Here is a 20,293-nt window from a genome sequence, read left to right as displayed (position 1 = left end):
ACGACCAGAACCTACTTCTGTTTGGTACAACTTCCTGTTATCTTTCAACTCTTTTGAGTTAGTATTTTTTTAGATATTTCCCCATAAAAATTTTGTATGTATTTTTCATCATTATCTAACTACAGATACAACCCACAGTTCTCTATCCTGACGATTTTAAGTGGCTTGTATAAATTAAGACATTCATTACGAAATTAACTATTTTATCTCACCATTTTATTTTCTTTCCCATGTGCCACAATATAAATATAACGTTCTTTACCAAATTGGTCTATGAGTGAATATGTTACTTACCAAATCTTGCAGGTCTGTGATCTATGAAGAGGAGATTCATTACTTGTAGGAGAATTTCATCCTTTTAGAATAATATATAAGTGGGGGCCTGTATTGACTGAAACTCACTGCCGATGGTCTGGAAGTAGAACATTATGCACACCAAGAGCAGGATAAAATCCAAAAAGAGATTTCACGGGATCAAATTCTAAGGCTAATGCCCTGCTTGTCTTGATGTAAGCTTATATCTTTATGGAAGTGTAGTGTTGAAAATACAGAAACATCTGCAAGGGAGGAAATTAAATTAATACATAATATCAGATACGGTACCAATAAACACTAAGTCAGGGAAGGTAAAATTCATTATGTTAACAAGTACAATGGCTTTTTACATATCACTTTACTTCCCTCCATGAAAAGGATGTTAGCGGCAGTTTCTTTATTTATTTATAACATGGACTATCAGCTTCCACCACATTCAAGTAAATTTAATTTTGATTATAATATTGATTATAATCAACATTATATTTTCTTTGTTTAATGTAACAAATCTAGTAATGTAATAATATAGAGATAATTTGGGCTGTTCACGAATTGATCGTGTAATGTGCGAGGCAAATAAAAATACTGTTTTTGACAGTTTGTGGATACGAAGAACAAATTGAGACACAGCACTTAACAAAATTCTGATATAAATATATCTTCTATTTATGGCATTCTTTTCTTCCATAAAAATTATACAGATAACTGACAGTATGATTACGAGCTGTGGAACTACTTTATTTGGGAGTGCACGACTCAAATTTAATGTTTTGGTTATGATAATAAATTTAATATTTTCAATCATGAACAGCCATTCATTTTAAATGCATTTATGTCATTATAACAACTATGCATCACCATATTTCTGTACAATATCTATAGTATTTTTCACCTATACAACAATATAATTAGTACATCCTTTCTATTCTGAAGTAGCGTTTTCCCTTCGTCACATATACAACTTAGAAGGATACATAAGAAAGTAGAAAATGGCACAGACCAGAGCATATTTATCCAAATATACAGACTAATTAAGTATAGGCGAACAACTGTTTCGGAATCATTAATCAACAGTCATGAAAGCTGCAATATGCTTCTAACCTCCATAAGAATCTGTACTAATTATATTGAAGATGACAACAGCATAAATGTTTTCAATTAAAATGCACAACCTACATGATTAATGTATCTGATTCAAATCTTTTAAATATATTACACATGAATCCCACCTCCAAGAAAATTTAAGTGAGCAACTTATACAGAATCTTATGAAGATTAGTGACAAGTGATCCCTATTTGACTTCCATAGCCACGTTACTTCTTACAGATGTTGGTACAATTAAAATACCAAACCAAGATAAATTAAGTCCAACAAATTAAACAGTTTCCTTGTATTTTTTTAACCCATTGGCAGTTAGATTTTATCATTTTTGCTTTTCACACTTAGGAAAGATAATAAAATATAAAAATAATCCCTAAAAACATGATTTCCAAATGAAAAACATCTGTTTTAGCATATTCACATGGAAGCAACTCACGGATTAGTGGTCACATAAGCAGATGGACAAAACGCTTATAAAGCACATGTGAAATGGACAAACACGAGCATGTTAAAGACTGCTCACCTTAATTAAAGAAAAATATTTTTTTTTTACCAAGGTCAAAACACAAATATTCTAATTTTCAGTTCCTTCTTATTGTAATAATAAAAATCTGATGTTTATCATTTTTACAATAATTTGTTCCCCTAAAGAATATACATTTCATTGTTCAACAGTTTCTATGAAATCATCTGTAAGATGTGTGCATATTACAGTGGCCAGGGTAATGTGCACATGTGACAGAACTATGGTACAACAAAATAATCTATACATAATTTTACAGCGATGCACACCATGCACAATCAGAGGCTTTAAACTGCCAAGGGGTTTCAGTTGAGACCTAATATACGCCACTAAATAGTACACAGTTAATATTATTCCTCATCCCAAATGATCACATAAATTCTCTACTCATGATATGTGCACATAATGTTAATAAAGCTTTATAACATTAAATTAGGAATTAATCATGGATTTTGATGACACCTGTTATCAAGTTACACCATGTTCATTCATTTCCATATGGTACTACAATTATTACAACAAACAAACAGTAGAATATTTTACAATTTTCTTTGTAACTTTGTGTTATTATCATTGTGCATATGAAGAAATTTTTTTTTTGATATCAGCGACACACAAAATGAAACAAAAACAAATAATAACATGCACATCGAAAGCTTCACATACAAATCTGTGATGACTACAGTTAATAACACTTACACAAGTGAAGACACCACATCTCATAGATGTTTCTATTCTGGAAACAGAAGATTTTGCTGCACATATGTAAATACCAACTCAATCATAATCCATTAGGACAGTATATCCAACTTTTGATTTCTGTTCCGATTGTGACCAAGTACGTATAGGAATACAGACCATTCACCGTATGACACTTCATCTTAAAATGTCTGGGCCCACAAAACGCCAACCAAAGTGGATAGTTAACCTCAGTGTGATGAGATACCCCCGGAACGTTTTTAACGATATTCGTGTTTTTAAGATTTTTGCATCGATGAATATAGTGAAGATTTTCATTTCATACTTTTATGTGCTAATATACATACTATTCCTTAAATTTAGATCGACAATTAAAAGAATAAAAAGCTGGATAATATATAATTTAATTACATTAACATAAATGAACAAAATTCTCATACTTAAGGCAAAAGACTGCACATTACACTGCGATGTGTTTGCTAAAAATTAATCTATTAAAATTAATTTAAACAATTTTAAATTAAAAATAACACGACCTAGAAGAATCTACAACTCCTAATTTGTGGCATCGTATGGCTGAATTGTTGTGCTATAAACACACAGTAATTATGATGCCACCATTTTCAGTGTGATTAGTATCATTTCATAACCCCAACACAAATGGGAAATGCTTGGTACCCCTTTACTCTTGAAATTATGCATAAAAAAGAAAGAGACAATTTAAGGTCTCGTATCAGCAATGAAATATCCTGATCTAGAAGTAAATTCAACCAAAGTCAAAATAAAAACTGGAACAAAATATTTTACTGTTGATTTTGTTCTCAGTTATAAAACAGACAAATAATTTAATTTATTAAACCTAAGTAATTACTAACTTGATAATCAGAGTCAAGTGGTTTTAATTATAAAGATACATTTATCACATAAGGACACGATTATCAAGTGATTTTAACCTTTGTCAGTAATGCATGTGGTTCAACTGGCCATGCATTACAGAAGCATACCACTAAATCATTAAACTATGGACTCAAAATCTGGTTGGTAACATTGTAGCAGGGTATTTAAACCTCAGGCAGGAGCCTCAGAGGTGCTCACGAGCCCATCGTTAATTTTTGGCTAGTTATCCGAACCCTCCGTTATCAGCACAGAAAATATAAAACGATACAGGCGATACACCAATACTGAAATATCAATACGTTCAAAAGTTGATACATATCGCCCGTCCGCACAAATGCCAAAATGTGGAGGGGACCTGTAAATACGGTTGAGACACTATACCGAACAAACTGTAGCTCGTCTTGTACGATATGTATGAGTAATTGCTGTATTGGAAAATATATTTTGTTGGAATAAGCTCAATGTTAACAAATTGGCAGCACATTCCTACAATAAAGATTATGAAATCTGTTCCAGTAACGCACACAGACAACCAAGGTCCTTCATAAAACCAAACATTTGATTATATTGTAGTTCACTTCAATGTAACCTAACCATGAACAATAGAATTATAATCTACGTCATGAAAGTTATACAATTCTCTGCAGTTTGTGGGCTCAGACTGCGTTACGACAGCATCAATCAATGATAGGTCAAAAGTTCCACTTCTCACCAAACGAATTAAAAGCTGATGCCTTTTTTTGCGTTTTCTTTTTTTGGTTAATAGAGTCAGATATAAACATACAATTTTTACATTGAAGCTGCCTTCTTTTGACTACATTTGCATCAACTCCAATAAATTCCTATGCAGCTAGTATACTGTAAAATGCTTGCTCATTTTAAAACACATATTCCATCAACACTAAACGTAGTGCAAAAAATCAGATACACAATTCTTTTAAAAATGTTCTAGTCCTTAAAGAGCTGAATCTTCATTTTCTTACTCTGCTTCTGTCCTTGGAATGTCATCTTTTAAAGCTCTAATTTAGGGCAGTGATAAAAATGAACGAAGTTTTTTTTGTGGTGCGAAAACATTTACACCATTCACTATAACTTTCGTGTTTATTACATATGAATGTCTCGTTTGCCTACATTAGCATATGTTTTCAACACGTGATTTGTCATCCACTCTCTTCAACGCAAATAAAAACAAGTAGATTTACCTTGTCCATACGATAAAGTGCAATATTAATTACTGTATTCTGTTCATATTTTGATTATAACACACATTCCGCAAATTATTCTCTAAATAAGATCTTGTGCCTCATCTTACATACATGAACACATGTAGACCTTTTCACTTGGAAGTAAGAAATTGTTTTACCAGAAGTGGCCTTGTCTTCTGATAATAAACGCAACAGAAAAAAAAAATTACATTCTTAATACACTCACACACATCATATACTTTTACACATTGGTCTTGAAATTATTCTTTATTTCCAACATCATATTAGAAGTTCTGTTTTGTAAATGAAAACTAATTTTCAAATATAAATTTATTTCAAAGTTATGGATACATAAAATTGAAAAAGGGTACTCATAAAATTGGTCTAGCAGAAATTGTTACCCTTTTGGGATCACATCTGAATTATGGGAACAATAGCTAAATAAAATCAAAAGGTATATAACAGTTTTAAATTATGAGTGGTGTGTATGCATGTTTGTTTTAAAACACCTGAAATATTTTTTATGACACTTATTATATTTTTTTCTTAAATCAAGTTTTTTTCTACTATAATCAGTACTTTGCAAATAAACAAATAAATGTTTTATTTTAAAACCTGTGTTAGAAACAATCTAAAACTTAAGGTATGACAAAATGGTTGTTTTCATATAAAATGGCTGATAGGTGTAGACTACCATGTTCTAAGGTCAGGTAGTGAGTCCATAACATTCTTTTAATATTGAGTGGAGACTGGGCAAGTGCATTTCTGAAGCCCTTTCTGCAGTCAGTGTTAATGTACAAGTTTACGTATTTTTTTAAACAAGTCCATTATGATATAAATATATTTATAACAAAAATCGAGGTTTTATAATTACCAGCGAGTATAAAGTAATTTATTTTTAAATGATGTTAAATATGACTCAATGATGGAAGTGAAGAATAATTATACTATAAATCACATATATTCTTTGAAATATCAGCACTCACAATACATAAAACAAGATGTACATATTTCATTACAATACTAGGCAAATGCTCTTGGTTAATTTAGCACCATTTTGTATTAGCATGCCCCTCACTTAATCATACTACATATTTCTGTCAATAGTCTTGATATACTGACTACTGTAGCGGAAGATGAGTTAGAGGAAAACCAAGTTTTGGATTGTAGAACTGTTAACTTTGTAGGATAAAATCTGTTTCCACATTCTTTTAGTCCTCAAAAGTTTGCAACTAATAATATTGTATTCAATATTCTAATACTGTATTATCATATACATGCAGACATTTAATATTTTATGACTTGATCATCTCTTTGGCTGCATTTAAAATTGTCATCCCAACAAAATTTATGCACAGGAATATATTACGTTTCATATAATATTTCATACTTATATATATTAACATTTGGAAGTCTGGTGTGGGAGGGTGTAAGTTAGAATATGACATTTATATGGTTCAATGCAGAGACGTGGCCATTTATTCATGTATTCAAGACGGAAACGTTAATTAGATTAAAAACAAAAACAGTAAGAAATATTGATAAATTCATCAACAAATATTACATAATACCATCCAGTACATATGCAGCTCGGTTTCATGCAGGTAACTAATTATATTATATTAAGCATAATGTATCATAATATTTATCTTATGTAAATTTTCAGGGACTGCACAGCAATGATACTTACTCTATTTGAATTTTTAATATATGTATGAGACAAAGAAAACATAAATTATTTCTTAGATTAGGGTTTAATGAACTGTACTTTACCAGTCCCAGCTAAACTCCCAAATATGAAACATTAGCAGTATGGGCATCAGATGAACTGATACATAAATCAATTTATTAGTTGGCAAAATTGATTTTATTACATTTTAAACTGCATGTATTAAATTATTAGCATAAATTAACTGTATTTTAGCAATTTTTTATATGAATAAATTCTTCAGACTTGCTTATTAATTTTTACGCAGTTGAGTTCAGTTATTATAGTATAGAAGACTAGAGAATATAACACAAATATAATTTCACCTTGATGTTTTTGACTTCAAGAGATGACTGAAGAAAATGTTAAAAGCACTTAAGTGACTTAATCAGCAGCCCCTTAAAAATACAAGGAAAAAATTAGTAAAAAAATGTATTAGGCGCGCTGTATATTAATTAGTGAATGAATGGAGTCTGACAGAAGCATATCTATTGCAAAGAATTAGAAAAGAATGAGATTCAATACATTAATTTACATTTTATTCATAGATTAGACAGACGATTTTAATACAGTAAAATAAGAAATTTATGTGAGATTCTGGGAAATACAAGCATATCATTTATGTATATGACTGATGAAATTGGAGATGTGTGTTGGCACTTAATAACCTCATCTTGCTCATCATTAACTTACTCAATAATGAGCTTATGCGAATAATCAAATACAAAGTACACTTTATCTAACTGACTCTGGTATTTCTGTATATAAAGTACCACTAAAAAATAAATGTAAGACAGAAGAATTTTAATTTTTTGTATTCCAAAGTGTTAGCCAGACTAAGATGGTTAACATGAAAACACTGCACAATTTGAGATTTTCATGGTGATGAGTCTGAAAATGGTTGCCTTCTTGGTTATTGCGCCGTGTAGTCTGGTAGAAGTTTACCGACGTTTCAGAAACGTCGTTAAACTTCTACCAGACTACACGGCGCAACAACCCAGAAGAAGCCATCTTCAACATGAACACTCTATCCTCGAAGAAACCTTTTTCCTTGAAAGTAAAATATGTACAGAAGTACACTTTTTAATATAAAGGCCAACAACTATGTTTCTATCAATGGAATGAACTGATTAGTTCCTAGGTTACTTAAAGACATTGTTTCAACTGCAAAGGTTATGTAGTATCAAATGAAATTGGATACGATCATAAATTGAGCAGAATTGGTAATGACGCAATCATGACCAATTTCGCAGAATACGCTTACAGAGACGAAGAAAATCCACAGAAATACTCAGACATGATAGTCGGTACCTAGAAGATTCAAACTAAATATGTTCTCAATGAATGTAAATCTAAGATGCTACACCATGATGCTTGGTAATGAAATGAACAGAGCTAAGGTATTATAACCTTAATCACCTCTCCTCGTTAGTGTATAAATCAATATGTCAGAGTGACGTGAATGGATTGGCTATAAGTGCTATACCAGTATATTAGATTATAATAATATATAATAATCATGAGATTTCAAAAAAAGAACATATATCTAAAACTTATCATGTGAACGGAAAGATATATAGCAAACTTACGTACACACGTGAATAATGTGTAAATTTACGTTCACACAGCAATGAGCAATATTACGAGTATATTTTACACAAGAACAATTCTGTTTGGGTCGTGATACCACGTATACTCGTGGGTTACCAATGTTACAGAGGAATATATTACCATATTCAGGGCAAAGTTAAAGGTAGAGGTAATACGTTCTGAAACGTTGGTAACCACCAATCCGACCCCACGGCATCATAAGTCAGAAGATCACAATCAACATCTTCACTGATATGAGCACCTAAAGTCTCAAATTCTGTTTACGGATCGTAAACAGGAAGATATTTATTTCTACTGAATAAAACTCTCCTCAGATTAGGAACTGAATCTTTAACCATAAATATGGTATTGTATTTCAAATAATAAAATCAGTCCAAAATATTATGAGCTTGTCCAAAGGACCATAACTTAGCACATGATCTGCATTGAACCATTAAAATAGTTTTGTTACTATTAACATGCAGTCTAAGTTGGAAGTTGTATTTAACAAAGTTTGTTCATTTATTTCTGTTATCTATTCTGGACCAGTACTGAAGATGTCTTAATTATGGCAGTGATGTTGCATATGAACCTCGCTACATAAGCAGGTAGTTTACACACTATCTTCTTCAAATTCCCATCAAACACATAGCATTTTTAAACATGAATTTAATACAAGATGAAACAACTTTCAAGTCACTGACAGGGCAGGCTTATTACACAGTTCTTTCGAAGAAAAAATGTTTTAAAGACAACTTATAGAAACTATTTACTACATTCAATAGCACAGTAGAAACACACTTATAATTTACTCCTTTCACTGTTTTAATATTATGATCAGCCAATTTTGAGTGCATTTAAATTATCTGTAGACATTTAAGAGTCTATAGTAATACCATATTTAACCAAACAACGCATGACCGTCAGTAAGACGTAATATGAAGTCTTCAGTGTTTTGAGAAAAAAGTCTTTTGTATTAACTAGTAATAAAGACCAAAAACTGATAAATAAATAAAATATGTTCATATAAAAATAGAACAAAATTTACTCAAATTAGAAAAAATAAACTAAAAGGGAACAGACATGAATTTACAAAGAAATTTAAAAGAATGAATGTACAAAGAACATTTTATTGATAGCATCATTATGTACAGATGATTTCAAATTTTAAATTTATTTTATATTTTACAATTCCTTGTTTAATTTAAAACACACACTGGTTATAGGCTGTGCTACGTTGCAGCGAGTAGAAGACAGCTGAGAGGAAAATTTGAAGATGGATATTTAAATTAGTACTTCCACAAACTTTGTGAAGACATGTGTATTTAGAAAGCCAACCTACATGACCAGAAATTTTTAGTTGTTTCATCTCGTAAGTATTTGGGTATTTTATGGTCTTAACACTCCAATATTAAACTGCAGTAACCTTGAAGCAAATGCTGACATTCTCAGTAGGATTATCTAGCATCACTAACCCCACTTTGTGCACTATTCACAACGACATAATTGTTTTATTGCTTAGAATCAGTTCTTATTAAACGTATTTCAACCTTTCAACCTGCTTTATAATAAGAACAGATGTCACGGATATTTTTCACTTCGACACGCTATTCCTCTTTAACTTTCCAACAATCTGCAGGTGTACCACCATGACAGTTTACATCAATTCTTTTGGTAAATTTTCAACACAACTAAAGCCTCTGAAACTTATAAAAGTACGTACATAATACTTTTTTGGTTACGGATTGTCTGCGTGAGGCTTTGATGTCCTTCCACATGTAAGTTCCTTGAATGCCTTTTTGTTCGTCTTATGTTTGTGCTTTTTGCTATGGATGTCAACAAACTCTCTACCATTCGCAATGCCACTGCAGATATTTTCAATAACATTATTGCCTACAACAGTATTTAAAATCTAAGCCATATTTTTTAACAACCAATTCTTCATACATAGGTACTGCCTGACCTCCATTTCCGTATCAAGCTTCGAATCCCAACCTAAGTTGTCCGACCCAAGGCACTTCCTTCCGTCAATAAGCCCACTGAATTTCCTTGTTTTGAAAAATGACTTCAACTACAGCAATTTGTTAGTTGAAAGGTAACAACCATTTTACTTTCAAGTCTGTAATTAGTTTTCCACTAGCGACAGAGACGAAACTTATCACTTAAGCTACTACGTTGCAGATACACATAACAAAAAGCATATTTCTAACATAAGAAATGTCTTCGTGATTTGTTTACAAGTACTATAGCAGCATTAATCACCGTCTTTTCATTACTTCTAATCAGACATACAATATATTTAAAATTTTTCCTACATTTTCGTTTGTATAGCAGATAACTTTTCGTATTAATTTATTGATAAACTAAACAAGTTATATTACAAGAGTTATAGGATGAGGTATATTGTGCACTGATTTCATGATCTTCCATCTTCATATGATACCTCAAGTATATCACTACGTTGCGACAAGACTTCGATCCGAAGTGTCTTGCTGCCAATATGAAACCCAAGATGACTTCTTGGTAGTGGCTGTAGATTTTCCTCACTTTTCTGATGATACGGTTTGTGAACAATGCTGTAAACAGTGTTACAAATTCTGTCATTTATATATAAATCCATAAATGCGGGTAATTTAGCAAACGAGGAAGCAGACTAAAAGAATTTTACATTCTTACCGAAGGAATAAAATCTCACGCAAAAAGATAATATAAATAAAATAATGACTGCAAACACATAGAGAATCTGCATTTTATGTACCAAGATTTAAAGTTTTTCCTCATTAAAATTTAATTTCTGTGTGTAATAATTTTTAAAGATTCAAGAACAATCTAAATCTTGATGATGTACTTCTGGGTTTTGGCACCATGAAGACTTGGCAGACGCCAACGATTCAGGGAAACGTACTGTCTCCATCGTCAGCCCCGAAGATCGAGACGGTACGTTTCTCTGGCATTTACTGATACGTCTACACAGTGCCAAACCCAGAATATCATCATTATCATCATCATCATCACCGCTGTGAAAACCTTGATCCTCACGATCTAAATCTCGTTATAATCAGAGGTTATTTAAACGCACTTACAGTAATCAGTGCATTCATTCTTCCTCTTCATCATTGCTGGTGGTATGGACATCATCATCGATACCCATCATTCTTCTGTCATCTTCATCTTCATCATCACCATCTTCCTTCTCTTCATCACTTGCTTCTCCATCAGCTTCTCTTGCTGTTGCTTCTTTTCGTGAATCCTCTGTAGTAGTCGATGATGTTGGAGTCTGTATCTGTTGTTGCAAGTCGTCGGCTGTCCCGTTGGGGATAAGTTCTGTCGCTGTTGAAGACAGCAGACCGTTCACTCCCTGGAGTATGCCACCGTCAGAGCTTGTCGTTGATGGCGCGTGTTTCTGCTGACCCCCAATGTGCTTCCTCAGGGTGGCTGTACGTTGCTGCAGAGTTAGTCCCACTGTGACTGCAGCTGATGATTTTACAAGAGGCTTTTTCACTTCTTCAGTTTCTCGTGAGGGAGACGGTGAAGATTCTTCACTTGTTGGTGAGTCGGGTGATGATACCACTACCACCTGCAAAAGGGTCAGAAATATTTAAGCAAAATTATAATCTCATTTCTTGGTGCGATGTTAAATACAGCCATCAGCCTCTATCATTTACCGAGTACTATTGTATTTCCTCGATATTAAGACTTTTTTTTAAACATTTTAAAACTCCTGAAATCATGGTTCGTCTTACATTCAATGGCGTCTTAAAATTGAAGAAATATGGTAAATTAAATATAATTTAGCATGACACAAAAAGCATGGCTGTCATGGGGGGAACATAGGGGAATTGTCTCTCGCAATAATGTGTTAACATGAGAGCTCTACAAAGAGCCTTCGGAATACCTGCTGTTGAGATCCTGCTGGAGACGCGGCTGCCGATTTCCGGCCCCTGGAGACCGGTGAACCCCGTGCTCCATGCCCGAGTTGCCACGGGACTCCTCCCACTGCCGAAGAAACTGACACCGACGGCGGGAGCGGTTTGCTCACTGCCAAGGATGGAAGGCGAGGCGGCTGAGAAGCTGCCGACAGGTGGAGAGAAGGAGAAAAGACCTCCCGAACTGTCTGTGAAAATACGGCCTGATGATCTGGGCTCACTTCTGTTCTCATGGTAATTACAATCTTGACCAGGCAACAACAAATAAAAATCGAGTATTTTGTTCTTGTGTAACTGTGGCTTTTGAGGATGAGCTGCGTTGAATGTTGAGAATTAGCCAATGTTTCGACAAGCACTGCGGTTGCCATCTTCAGGGTGAAAGTGTAGTGGTTGGGAGTTCTTGGAAGCTTTACATAGGGCAGGCAGTAGGTGGTAAGTTGGATTTGACGGTACTGATTTGTGGAGTAGACGAGCAGGCTGGGTGCTCTTCCTTTCTGTTGGTAGCAACTAAATTTCATTATTTTACTATGGGTTGAGAAAAAAAGCAGATGACTGAAGGAATAGTTATAACAATTTAATGGCAAGAATTAGTGAAGAAGTATAGCATAGCCTGCACATCACAGAGAGAATACAAAGACAGAATATGATCTTTTCTTTATGAAGGTTTATTTTCAGAAGACAAACCAAGTTCCTGAAGATTCATAAGTCACCCTGTAATGAAATAATCTTTCAACTAACGTACTTAATTACTGAATTTTCTTTACTCATTAGTCATAATATTAAGTCTGAGATACTGGGAACGACCCGTTCTTCAAGTGCCTGAGCACTGCGGGTCCCAACTTTTCGTTGGCTCGATCTATGGATTCCTTGGACGAGGGATCGGCCCGTCCAAGGCCTCTACCTGTACATAGGACAGCACAACACAGAAAAACGCAAACATCCATGGCTTGAGTGGGATTCAAACCCACGGTCACAGAATATTAAATCTACAAAAAAAATCATCTTCAATCACAAGTCTGTGTCTACAGACAGAAGTGGAATTTTTTTATAAGGGTTGTTTAAATTCTTAAAATACATTCTTGGGAAAGCTGAAAACATTTAATTTGAGTTTCTGCAAGTCAAATTATCAATTTATTTCCTTTTGCACTAATTGAACATTACCTGACTTTGTAGGCCAGATCTCCAGCAAGTATTTGAGCACACTAATAGGCTGATTGAAGTCTAATTCTTTTCCTTCTTCATTCTGCAGCATCAGGACTGGACCAAAACAAATGGCAAGATTCTGTGGAGACATCTTGTTACGCTCTGACTGAGACACAACTAATGCCAGGTGGTCCATCAAGAATATTAAAGTATGCTGAAACCACATAAAGTCAAATACACAATACAATGTAATATACCGACATTCACAGCATGTCAGAAACCCAATCGTCACATTAGTTACGCACGCACGTAATAATGATTAAATGTCTGATGTGTCGAGTATGCATTGCACTTCTTACCCGATTAACCTTGGGTAGACAATCTAGTATAGAAAACATCAGCTTGGCATTTCCTTCTGGATCATCTGGCAGGCAGACGCTGAGGGCGTCAATCATCATCTGGTACAGACACTTGGTGAAGAGTGGCTCGGGAAGTTCGCGGAGGTAATCCTTCAGAACGCCTGAACAGATGATGTGTCCTTATATCAGTAATCTGTACCCCTTCAGGGAACAACACTATAAATCATTGATATTTTCTTAACTCTTTAATTAAGATGGTTTTTTGCCATCTGCTGAACCCAAGAAGCTGAGGTTTTGATATATTTTTTTACCTTTTTAATACATGTAACATTTCAAAATGTAATTCAGAGAACATTTAAATTAATTTCCTTCAATACATAAATCCAATCTGTAGGAACTTATTGCGCTGCCATGACTACAGCAAGTGTTGACGGCTAACCTAATTTTATTTAGTTCTATCATTTTAATTGTTATTTACTGTCGCTTCTGAGTACCAGCGTCTTTCTTTCTAGAAAGAAAGCGGCACACTTAAGTACAATATAAATAATAATAAATCATTTCAAAATAAATCTAAGCAAATAATAAAATAAAAAGAAATTACCGACTAAAGCAGTTTTGCTAAATAAGGAAAATGAAGTGAACAAACACAAATGCTATCTCGTCCATGTCCTTCGCCACTCAGATCCCCTTTTATCGTGGTTAGCTGCCACGTGTTCGAGATCTTCCATAACTTGCAGGACTGTGTGACCTCCTACATCGTTGCCACATGCTCCCTTGAGAATTCATAATTCAAGTTTAATTTTCAGAAACATATAATTCAAAGCCAGATGTCTATGATTTTATTTCAAAAGTAAAGTTTTATCCTAGTGGTTTCTTAAAACAAAAGTTTCAACACTACTTTTCATACAAAACAAAATACTACTCGTAAATATGAATTTTAATTTCTTGGTGCCAATATATTTGATAACAATTTACTCAAATACATTTTATTATATGAAATTTGTGAATTTAAGAAGATATATTTCCCTTCTGCCATGTGTCCATTCTATTGATAGTGAAAGCGCAAAATATTTTATTCAACAATATTCTTGTCTTTCTTTATAAAATGTATTTGAAATATTCTGAATATTAAATCCATCTCCAAATAAAATTTAAATTCCACATACAGGAAGAGTTTCACCACAGAAATATAATTTTATCATTATTTCTAAATTGTGGTCAACAGAGACCAAATTTATAACGTGAAAAAATGTACATATAAAGACCAAACAACCATTATTCTAAAATTTTCAGCCACGATCTCAAGTTCCATATAATTACCATACTTGCCACATTACAACTTATCAAATATGTTTCATACAGAACTTGTAATTATGCTTATTTATTTTTATACCACATAGAAATTCAAGTCACCTCTACTGGTTTACATTCTCCAAAATCTTGATTTAATAAAAGCTCCATTTTTTAAACACCTATTATCACACAAAATTTCTGACCCCATATACAGTTGCAACAGCGAAACTTAAAACTAAAACTTATAAAGACTTTAATGACATCAGTTCATATCAAGTGCCAAGAAAATCCACGCTGGTACAGATTTTATGAAGAGACAAACACACGGACATGACGATATCATAAGCTTATCTTCACTTATAAAACAAAGAATGTAGGATAAAAAGAAAAATCAAATCCAGATTAAAGAATCATAAATCAGGATTTAAAAACAGAAGCCAATGTTTAACTACCTTAAATGATTAAAACAGATGGTAATCAAATTAACTTTGTCAAGTTTTACCACATATTATTTACCTGTGATAACATTAATGTCTGGAACATTATCTGGCGAGAGATCTACTGTGCGGGCGTTTCGTTCAAATGCTTCCCGTAATATCCTCTTCTTAGTTGCTGAACCGCATAACCGATATAAACCTACAACACGGAACAGAGGAGCAGTCAGTGACTTGCTGTGATGAGCAACCAAATATAAGTAAGATTTGAGGTTTTCACAGCGGAGTATGAAGATTTCTGTCTTCTGGGTTGTTGCGCTGTGTAGTCTGGTCGATGTTAACCCAGACCAGACTCCACAGCGCAACAACCCAGAAGACAGAAATCTTCAACACAATTCTTGTATTAAGAACTGAACTGCTGCAGTTTTCAGTACTTCACTATTAACCCTTTGAAGCTGGGACATGTCTCAGTAATGTTTATATATTCAGTTCCAATCAAAAAGAAGACATACCAAATCCTCATTACAAAGATCAACTGGTCAATGCTATTTAGGGAGGTAACTGCCGTTTACTCCGAGAATCACATGAAATCCACAAAAAAACTCTGTGGGCAATATACGGAACTTCCGACTGTTATTAAAGCAAGTGATATATATATATAGTTTACAATAGACTTTAAAGGGTTAATCAACGTACTTAGTCCTTAACTCTGGAACACCTGGCAAGATGAAACAGTGAGACACGATGGAACTGAATATTCAGAATTCTTCTACGACTAATATCAGGTCTTTACAAAAGAATGGCTAACATGAATATAGTAATTCAAAAAAAATGTTTAATGAAAGCAGCCACTGAGATTTGGTTACATTCCTATGATTTCAACAGTGATGTGGGATTCACTCTAAGTCAATTATCAACATGAAATAGGACCACCAAAGTCAATGGAAGGAGGAGTCAACCCTAACAAGCATCGTGGAATGTGCAGATCAAGGGACATGGGCTGTGATAAACGAGTATCCGACTTTACGCACTGTCTTCTCCTGATCTGTTATGTGCATAAATACAATAGGCAGTCGACCCCTGGTGACGGAGAGAAAGACAGGTCTCTGAAACATTGGAAACTAATTCCATACTTACACAGACGATTCCCAAGAAGACTTCAATGCATTCAGTCACCATGAAAGATGAAAATGTAATGAAATGAGATTCTTTACGTCATCTATTACTGTTAACTTGATGATGACAAAATAAATTCTGCATGTAGTTTAATTCCAAAATTTCCAGTATGTGTAAATTAAAGGACTAAATGTTCATGTTTGCTTTTATTTGTTGTACCTATTATGTCAAGTCCTCTCCTCTCAACTTCCTCTACGCATCTCCTAATAATCATGGGAACGGCAGATGGGGCTTGCGTCGCTAAGGTGACGCTTGTAGCCACACCTCCGGGTACCCCTCCTGTTAAACTCTCTCGTGTTACGACTGTTTCCAGATCGGCTCCAAATAGAGCTGCCACCCCTGACAGTGATTTGCTTCCTGGGCGACCTGCAACATTTCACAGTATAACAAGTCCTTGCTTTAAAAGATTCACACTGTAAACTTTCATTCACACAAACTTTCATAAAACTTGGCTTATCGTCTGAATGTGAACTGGTCCATACAAAATATTCCAAAGTAAATTAAACAAATGCTAACAAAAATACAAACAACGGATGAAACGTCAACTAGTCAATTAATGAGACCACAGAAAATACATGAGTCAGTTTGCTTTACACTCTGCTTTGGCGTGTGTCTCTTGTGAAATACTTTGTTGTTTCTTTTAACAATTATTAGATTAGAGCCTATTCTGGCAACGAATTGTTGATTTATAACTTTTTTTTTAATTTTTCAGTTGTTTGGGAACAATTCCCAAATAAAATATTGTGCAAGTGGAAAATAGCAACTTGTTTCATGAATTCTATCAAGAAATGCAACTATGCATTTGTAACAGCAAAGACTACTTATAGTATCTAAACAAAGAAAATCAAGATTTCCGTCTTCTGGGTTGTTGCGCTGTGTAGTCTGGTCGATGTTAACCAACGTTTCAGAGGTCATACTGCCTCCGTCATCAGGGCGATGAGTATGAAGATTTCTGTCTTCTGGGTTGTTGCGCTGTGTAGTCTGGTCGATGTTAACAGAAATCTTCATACTCATCGTCCTGATGACGGAGGCAGTATGACCTCTGAAACGTTGGTTAACATCGACCAGACTACACGGCGCAACAACGCAGAAGACAGAAATCTTCATACTCTGATGACGGAGGCAGTATGACCTCTGAGACGTTGGTAAACATCGACCAGACTACACGGCGCAACAACGCAGAAGACAGAAATCTTCATACTCACCGCTGTGAGAACCTCAAGTCTTACAAAGAAAATCAAGCAGGAATTAAATACTGGGCTAGTGACACACAACATAACATGAAAACACGTTCACTCTTTTATGCATGTGTAAAACTTGGTTTCTCACTCTGGCAGAACAACAAAAATTGAGGTTATGTGAGAAAAAAGTGCTAAGAAAAATATCTGGGTTTGAAGATGTTACTACAAGATGGGAAAAATTACACAATTAGTATTATCATCTGTATGAACTGTTTCACAAGCAAGTACATAATCCATATCATTAATATATACATTTACCTAATATATGGTGTCCTTTCATGCCTCGTCTCTTGAAGGTTATACTAGGATCTGTGTGCCTAAGTCGTAGATAAAGGGTACCCCGTGGTTCAATCTTAAGCGCCAGCTGATGGATAGGTGACTCTCGAAGCAGAGACGCTAAATGAACTGAGCCCTGGAGGGCAGAAAAATCAATATTTCAGCACTAATCTGCCACATTTCACTCTCAACTTCCTCGGCATACGTACATTTGATACAGTCTTACTATTATTGTATACTGTCATTACCTTAAACACTTTACATCCATCTTTCCCTTTTAAAGAGTAGTTGGAGCCATATTTCTACCCACTGTCTAATAAGTATTATCAGATTTCAGTGAATAATTCAAATACATTAAGAAAAAGAAAAAAAACACACCTGGCTCCATCATTTAAGCAAGGACTTTTGAGAAAGATCAGTTATGGAAAACATTACTATCTGAAATATCAATGAAGTTGAAAAATGTTTATGAAGAAATGGATATGCCCTATATGGGGCCAATCTTTAATTTCCAAATTGATAATGTACTTATTAACTCACCTTCCCTTCACACCCAATAACTTTCTTTTGGACAGAACAGTTAATTCATTGTATTCAAGTGCAATGTAGCAATAACAAAGCCACATTATCATTAAACATGATGTTTACCAGTTTGCTCTGACGGACATTCAGGTTATGTTTGCAAAATGTTATCTTGATTCTATTTTTCATAACTCTACAGAATGGGTGGGAAGTAAGTAGGCATTGAGAAATGGTTATAACCTCTATATTTCCAATGTATAGCGATTATTTAACGCCTACTTACATCCCACCCACCTGCATACCAACAAGAAACTATTAGCAGCTTGATTGGTTGGCTGGTGATCATTAGCTGTCAAGGGATATTGGACCTTATGGGATGATAATAATAACATGAATGTGTGTGTTATTACACCATTGCCATGGTAATGCTGCTAAGGTATTTCATGACTTCGGGTATATTTTTATAATATTTTTAATGTATATTTATGACTTTAGATCTTCCTGTAATTTTTGGTAGGTAATTTACTAGTGTGGATAAAATAAGTGATATATGTGATGAAATGTCAATACTGTAATAGCAAATATATTACATACCTTATAACAGAGCTTGTGTCTGTACTGTGGATCCCATGAGTAAATCAGCAAGTCTAGCTCTCTATTATCGACCAAATCCAGTTCAAAGGTTTCATCCCAGTCAAAAACCAAGTCTCCTGTTCTCACTACTGTTCTTGCTTTGTGTACTCTGTCACATTCCAGCACACAGTAAAGATCTCTTAGCCCTGTACTACTGGAACTTCCTGTGTGCATAAATAGATAGCACCACAATTATACTGGGAATTGTTTACTGTCCAAGCTACAATGGATATGAAGATGGCTGTCTTCTGGGTTATTGTACTGTTTTGTTGGTAGAGGTTACCAGTGTTCCAGAAGTGTCTGATGCATCCATCATCATGGTGGCTGCCCTGTGATGGATAATGTGGGTGACTGCCAAAATCCCAGAAGATAGAGATCTCTGGATATGATCCTAACCTTAGTTTTAGAAAGCCTGTTTGTCCTATGTTGGCAATTGTAATTCAAGAATTAATAAAGATAATACTTTATTTATATTTAATAAAATAGACCCATATGCACATTGGTGCCCAAATGTGAGTCTAATATTCCTAACTACAGGTAATAACTAAAAAAAATCAATTCTATTTCATTTCAATTCTTATTTAATACTACACTTAATTAAATTAGAAACATAAATACCATAAAGACTGACTGATTTTCATGATACTGTATATAATGTTAGTGACTTGAATCTACTGATACATTCCTTAGTCAATGATTTCAATATGGTAGCCATCTGAAATTCTGAGATGAGGACAAAATAACATCATTTAGCTCAAATGATCCTTCAGTTTTTCATAATGACAAATCTTAGAAAACTATGAAACTTACTTTAAGGTACTGCTTTATGAAAATTGGAAATAACATGGTGGCTGTATTAAATACTTTAGTGTGATGATGGTAATTGATGAATTATTATAAGTGAACATCAGTAATTAGTATGAAGTTTGACCTTCACTGGGAAATACAACAGCAGGTTGGGGATAGCCGTAAGCCACAGACTTTATTTGTAGCTTGGCAGTGGTCTGAGACATTTCTGTCCTCAGCAGTTCAGTACAATGCGATGTCACATATTTTGTCTCAGGCATCTCTGTCAGCTGTAAGACATACTTGGCAACACTTGTTAAGTTGCGCTCTATACCATGTGACCTGACTGGAGCCAGCTGAATACAGTAAGTCTACCCACACTCCCCATTCTGTTGAACAGCATTCTTCTGGTTTGTTTCCACCCAAGCTTTATGAGAAAAGTAAACTACAGTAGTATCAGTGGTT

At 34.2% G+C, this 20,293-nt stretch overlaps 1 protein-coding gene across 8 annotated transcripts in view; it reads right to left on the bottom strand.

Moving 5' to 3' along the window:
* Positions 1 to 617: 617 nt before the first annotated feature.
* RhoGAP100F (Rho GTPase activating protein at 100F) overlaps positions 618 to 20,293 on the bottom strand; it is a 109,944-nt gene continuing 90,268 nt past the window's right edge. For 4 of the 8 annotated variants that reach the window (XM_087359536.1, XM_087359539.1, XM_087359537.1 and 1 more), the window contains 9 exons: positions 19,004 to 19,206; positions 17,870 to 18,023; positions 16,530 to 16,736; positions 15,277 to 15,396; positions 13,468 to 13,628; positions 13,127 to 13,322; positions 11,935 to 12,149; positions 11,123 to 11,616; positions 618 to 10,615 (listed from right to left, as the gene is read on the bottom strand). In XM_087359536.1, coding sequence (XP_087215662.1) covers positions 11,137 to 11,616; positions 11,935 to 12,149; positions 13,127 to 13,322; positions 13,468 to 13,628; positions 15,277 to 15,396; positions 16,530 to 16,736; positions 17,870 to 18,023; positions 19,004 to 19,206 — 1,736 coding nt within the window. In that variant the 3' untranslated portion in view covers positions 618 to 10,615; positions 11,123 to 11,136. Of the gene's footprint in view, positions 10,616 to 11,122; positions 11,617 to 11,934; positions 12,473 to 13,126; positions 13,323 to 13,467; positions 13,629 to 15,276; positions 15,397 to 16,529; positions 16,737 to 17,869; positions 18,024 to 19,003; positions 19,207 to 20,293 lie in introns of those variants that run through there. The other 4 variants (XM_087359540.1, XM_087359541.1, XM_087359543.1 and 1 more) reach the window with 4 other exon arrangements.

This window comes from Zootermopsis nevadensis, unplaced genomic scaffold (assembly GCF_977971745.1).
Source record: "Zootermopsis nevadensis isolate Lab colony 2312 unplaced genomic scaffold, Znev_1.0 Znev_ptg000031l, whole genome shotgun sequence".
Taxonomy (NCBI): domain Eukaryota; kingdom Metazoa; phylum Arthropoda; class Insecta; order Blattodea; family Termopsidae; genus Zootermopsis; species Zootermopsis nevadensis.
This window is presented reverse-complemented; position numbering and strand designations above follow the sequence as displayed.